Source organism: Telopea speciosissima, chromosome 4 (assembly GCF_018873765.1).
Source record: "Telopea speciosissima isolate NSW1024214 ecotype Mountain lineage chromosome 4, Tspe_v1, whole genome shotgun sequence".
NCBI lineage: Eukaryota > Viridiplantae > Streptophyta > Magnoliopsida > Proteales > Proteaceae > Telopea > Telopea speciosissima.
Window position 1 is genome coordinate 8,818,540 of NC_057919.1, and position 6,384 is coordinate 8,824,923.

General features: G+C 41.7%; 1 protein-coding gene across 1 annotated transcript; it reads left to right on the top strand.

The window, feature by feature from the left end:
* Positions 1-3,060, top strand: LOC122658559. The gene is made up of 2 exons (XM_043853571.1): positions 1-786; positions 2,257-3,060. The coding sequence occupies exons 1-2, from the start codon at positions 214-216 to the stop codon at positions 3,028-3,030; spliced, it is 1,347 nt and encodes a 448-aa protein (XP_043709506.1). The 5' UTR covers positions 1-213; the 3' UTR covers positions 3,031-3,060.
* Positions 3,061-6,384: the final 3,324 nt, after the last annotated feature.

Below are 6,384 nucleotides of genomic sequence, written 5' to 3' on the forward strand. Positions count from 1 at the left end.
TTACTTTCTTCCCGGTTGAAAGAGAGAGAGAGAGAGAGAGAGAGAGAGTTTTCCAAAAAAGAAACAGAGAAGAAGGCGAAGGAGAAAGGCAAACCAGAAACAACAACCTTTCTTTTCAATTTCAATTTAGTTTCCTGAGTTTTTAATGGGAGAAGGCGAAACGGAAGGTGAAGGCTTCTTCCCAACCAACAAGACACAGAAGTGGAGGAAGAGATGCTGAAGATCCTGAAGAAAAGCATGTATTTTCTGAGAAGATGGGCTTCCGATCTGGACTGGCGTCTCCTCCTCTTGATCCTCACTCCTCTATCCCTCCTCGTATTCGTTTCTCTTTCTTCCTTCGCTATAAACCCTTACAACCTCTTCTCTTCTTTCAATCCTCTCAAATCCTTTCTTTCTCCCCAAACACCTCAATCCTCGCTCCCATTCGTCACTCCTCCTCCACCTTCGTCTCCGATCCCATCCCCCAATCCCAGAGAATCGGCGGAGCAGATGAAGAGGAGGAAGAGGAAAGAGGAGTTGGACCGGTCAAAAATCGCGATCTGTCTGGTAGGTGGTGCCAGGAGGTTCGAGCTCACGGGGCCTTCGATCATAGATAAGGTTCTGAAGGTGTACAACAAGGCAGATCTTTTCTTGCACAGTCCCTTGGACAAAGATGCCTTCAAGTTCTCGCTATTGAAGGTGGCTCCCAGGCTTGCTTCTGTTCGAATCTTCAAACCCAAACCCTTGCCCGAAACAGAGGCACAACTCAGAGTCCTCACTTCCAGCAACTCTCCCAACGGGATTCAGGTAGCTCAGTCTCTTTCTCTTCTCCAGTCTTTTTTTACTCTTGATCTCTTTGCGGAAGATTATACTGAAATTTGCGATTTTTAAAAAATTTTCTTTATATTCCCCTATATTATACATAGAATTGCACGCTTATCCCTTTTTTTAATACCATTCTGCAAGAGATCCTTTAATTAATTATATGCGCCTGTCAAGTGTCAATCGTACCAGTCTTGTTCAATCTCATCTCTTTCCGTTCATGATGGTTCTTCATCTTCATCATCATCATCTTCTTCTTCCTCTTCCATGGTGTCGATCGAAACGCAAGTTTTCGGATGTTCCACCGGCGTACGTTAGTTCTGTTCCGGTCCTTTTGTAGCAGACGTTGACACGATGTGTTTTACGTTTTCCGTTTTCCGTTTTCCGTTTTACCCCGTAACTCATAACGAAGTAGTCGTAGCTTGCAATTATGAACTCTAATCCTAGCCAAAATTTGTGTGGGAGTGGGTCCCTAGTCTTTGTTTTGTGCAAGGGAGTGGGTCCCAAGTCGTGGATGCAATTGTGGGGCCAGAATTATGAATTTTGAAATCTATTACCAAGCACGCGTTTGTTAGGATAGGTCTTCTCTGCACTTCCCTTTTGTTTGTTGGACTCGGACGTCTAGGAAATGAGATTAAGATTCCCCAAATGCCCCTCTTGGATAATTGTATAACAGACACATTTCCAGTGCGTGTGTTAAAAAATGAACCGAAACCGAAAACTAGTGTTTTAATTTGGACCAAATCAAAATTAAACAGTTCAGTTTTGGGCCAGACACAAGACCGCGTGAATTTACTGTTCAACTCCCTTATGAAATTAAAACTTCCATTTCAATAGATTCCCACCTAGCATTGCCGCATTTTAGGAATTGGAGAGGATAATAATCCATCCCCTATGCTCGCTCTCATTGGCCCCGTGATCTCTTGCTCATAGAAATAGAATAAATCATTAATCGAATAAATTGTGCATAAAGATCAAATAAAAATCAAACATTGATTGGACTAATTATAAAAAAATTACATTCAATGAAAATCTCTTTGATTTTGAGAGTTTTGATTTCTAATGTGATTGTATGGTATTGAATATATTAATTATAATTTAAATATTGGGTTAAAAAATGCCATTCGGTCACGTCACCTAGACACAGTTGGGAGTGAAATGACCGCCCAGACCATGGCACCTGGAATTTCTGCCTTAAACATGATCGGTTAGCGTTCTTTATACCTTTTAAGGGTATCTCAATGATTTTATAAATTTGATTTTCCTCAATGTTATTATAGAACTTATGAAATTAGATTCAAATTGAGTAACTAAAATAACCAAATAGGATTTGGTTTGGTTTAGATTTATACTTAACCGAACCAAAATCAAACGATTTAACTATAAACAAAACCGATGAACCCGCTTTTATCTACTAACTAATGGGTTGCTTGCTTATGGCTGTGATTTGTGCAGGGATTGATACAGTACTTCAACCTGGTAGAAGGGTGCATTACGATGATCAAGGAGTATCAGGTGCAAAACAACTTCACATACGACTGGATCGTCCGGACCCGAGTCGACGGCTACTGGTCCGCCCCACTCGGTCCCGAAAACTTCAAACCCAGACGGTACTTGGTTCCCCCTGGCTCCAGCTTCGGCGGCCTCAATGACAGGCTAGGCATCGGCGACCTCAACACCTCCACTGTCGCCCTCTCTCGTCTCTCCCTCATCCCGCAGCTTGACGCTGCCGGTTTGCGGCGCCTCAACTCGGAGACGGCCTTCAAATCCCAACTCATCATCCAAGGTGTCAGCCACTTCGCCAGACGCCTTCCCTTCTGCATCGTCAGCGACCGTAAGTACTCCTACCCACCAATGCGCTTCGGCGTTCCGGTTGCCTCGCTTTCCAGCCCCGGTCCACTCAGTGGGGCCAAGTGCAGGCCGTGCAAACCGGTTTGTTCCGGACCATGCGTGGCTGACGTGATGGGGACTCTGTACAAGGGTTGGAGTTGGACCGACTGGTCCAATGGGACCCTTCAGCTTTGTGACGCCCATGGCGATTGGGAAAAAGGCTGGGAGAAAATCTTCGACCGCGTCGCCGGTAAGAAGCTTGCGGCCGTTAGGAAACGAGTATCGGTGTTAAAGTTAACGGAATGCGTCAATAATTTAGAAGAGATGAAGAGACGGACCGTTAATTGGGATGCCCCACCGGCGGGTGATATCTGTAAACTCGGACTGGATCGCAACTAGAGGAGCCAACTTTCAAAGATTCGTTTTTGTAAATAGAGAAGTAGAGAAGGGGCATTTAGGGCTTTTAGATGGAGTGGCGAGTGGGGCGACCTCACAGCCCACTTATTTACAATTTTAAAATATTTTTTTCAAGTAGATTTACGAGAGGGGAGACACTAGAGACCAGAGAGAACGACTTCCTGTTTTTAGCCTTTTCCCCATTATTTATTATTTTAATGGAGGTTTGGTGATTGCAACACGTACAGGCATTGTACCACTGTACTAGAGAACCACAATTAATATACTTCTCTTTAAATCCATTATTATCCTTCAGTTTGTGGGGCCACCTTTCCAACTTCGATAAAGAAAACTCACCTATTTCGTACTCCTTTAATTTTTTTGTCGTTCTCCTTTGACCAGAAAGTCTTTGACGCGCCTCCATAAATTGAAATAGTGAGTACCAAACAATACAAATTGAAGTAGTGTTTGCAATATTGCCTAAGCTTTATATATATACGCACCAGCAAGAGATGGCTGTTTGGTCGTGTAGTGTTTGCATTAGTACGGGATCAATGAGAACGTACGCAGAGGTATCAACATAGATGTGTTTTTTTTATTTCATGGGGTAAGCGATAAGGTGGTATGCTTATGCGTTCTTGTGTCTTGATGTAGTAGTTAGACGATTAAATAGAGTTCTTTTTCCCAGATATATATGGAGAGAAATTCTCAAAAAATTTTAAGAACCCTCGTAAGACAACAAAAAATTTGCCTTGAGTTTATCGATTTTTCTACTAAATCCTTAGCCAATGATTTGCTTGTCTACTAGACAAGCAAGTGCTTCATATTTGAAGGGCTATGTGTATTGATGTTGCAATTTGGTGTTTTTGCCTCTTCATCTAATAAGTCTCTTAATAAGGACGCAGACGACTTCATAGTGTCAATTTAATCATACACCATCTTATGTGATGAACTATAGAGTCTACATTGACATTCTCTCTTTTTCTGATCCATGTGGCATTTTGCCTGTTCTTCGTCTAATAAGTCTCTTATTAAGGAAGTAGACGACACCATAGTGTAGATTTCATCATATGCCCACTTATGTGATAAGTCGTAGAATCCATATTGGTATTCTCTCTTTTTTCTGATCCATGTGGATAATACCATTCTCTATACTACCATTAGTGTGGCGTGTAGATTCTTCTACATTGGTATCGTGGGACACCCTCTCCCATAAAAGTATAGCGAATTTGGCCCCACTAAGCATATATATGTTATCTAATGTTTGCGATGCCCCCATACAAAAATGGTGTTAGTCTAGACTAATAGTTGATGATCAAATACCTAAGTTACCCTAAACGTATACTTCTTTTGAAAGATTCCGATTAAAATGATACAACTCAACTAATCATATTTCATCATTTAAAATTTTTTTATTATAAGAATCATGTTCAGTCATTTGCATTTTAGATTACAGCAAACACATTAATACAATCTGATTTTAAATCCAACCATTGGAAGCTTCAAAGATTTCAATTTATAAGGATTAACAATTTTAAATGGTTGAGTTGCATTATGGCTATGCTTATTTCGCATTTAAATCATAGGAACCATTAACCTTCAATAAATTTCCACAGTTCTACTGTTTAACTTGAACCCCCTATGTGATATGTATATACCAATAGCTGATCTCAACAAAGTTTATGGGTCTAGCCAAGGCCAAACCTGGGGCCTTCAACCAGAAGCCCAGCCCAGCCCAGTACAATCTCAGGTGTATATTTTTGGGTCCAAGTCCAGTTCACGGGGTAAACAATCCCACCCAAAACCCGGATGGGCTGGGATATCCCAGTCAAGTCTCAGCCCAACTCAGTCTGATCCTGATTGACATGGATTGGGCTGCGATGGGCCGGTTTTATTAAACAACAGCCCAACCCTCAACTTTTTTAACTCAGCCTAGATCCAGCTCAGCCTTAAATCGGGCTAGGATATCTCAGCCCAGGCTCAGCCCAACCCAGTCTAACCCTGATTGACATGGATTGGGCTGAGCTGGGCAGGAACAGGATGGGCTTGTAGTCTTTAGGATGACTTTGATTCTTTTAAAAAAGAAAAATGAGTGGGTGTTGTGTATGTTTGTGATTAAAAAACCAAAGAATGTGAGTGAATCGTGTATATAATATGTATTTATAACTTGTGTATATACATATTATATATGGCCAGGTTGGGCCGGGCTCAGTCCCGAGTCTTGGGCCTGAAAATCTAAGCTAAGGCCCACCTTATGGGCTGAAAAGCTCAGTATAGGCGTTCTCAAGGCTCAGGGTGGGTCTGGGTTGGTCGGGCCAAATTGGCACCCCTACTCCCTAGTCAGATGTATCATAATTCTCCCAAATTCTTTAGGATAAAGTTTTCTTCACCAGGCATGAAGAAACCGAACAACCATCATTGGTCATAAATCTCTGCCCCTATTTACGACGTCAAAATTACCTCCACTTTTGCGCAATACCATCTTAACACCATTCGAAGGCCTCGGTAAAGGGATTCTCCCTTGACTATGGCTGAAGGAAAACTCAGTCCATTTCTTTATTTTTATAAGTTCCCTATAGTGTTTGAGACCTTAGCCCAATTATTAGATGGGCCAGTACGTTGCATGGGTTCCGGACCCAATGGGTTAGTACCTTTGTGTTCAAAGAATTTTTATTTCTGGCTCAACCTAAGCCGAACCTGATGGATTGACTGTTAAACATCTTTTTGTTAGGATGGAATGGTTTGGATAGATAAATTAAGCTAATTTATTATTCATTTTAAAATTTGATTTTTAGGTAGGCTATTTGAAGTGCCAAACTATAGATGAGCTGGGCTAAAGCATGCTTAACAGGAGCCCATTTTGTAGATGGGCCCGCTGGGGCTTGTTTATAACCCATCACACTAGATTCATCCACCTTGTTGCAACCTTATTTAGGAGAACTCAAACTTCTCCATACTTGGTCGCATAGTTCGAACAGGAAAACAAGGGCTCAATGCAAATTTCAGGCGCAACTTGAAGACCTCTGTTCATGACTGGAGGCTGAGACCTTTCAACCATGGTTTTAGATATCGGTAACGGTCTGTATTGGACTGTTTTGCCCTCAAAAACATCGATGTCATACCACCGTCGAAGGACTATGAAGACATCTTAATTCCCTTCCACTACTAGTGCAGTGTCTATTGACTAAGTCTTTAATTAGATTGAATAGTTTGATTGGTACTCCATAATGCCCATGAACGCTTGCTCCTTGAGTGGTCAAATAGAAGTTAGTTACAATAACAACAAACTCAGCCTTATCCCAATTGAATGGGGTCGGCTCTACATGGATCCTTGCAAAACAAGGGGAAATTGATTGG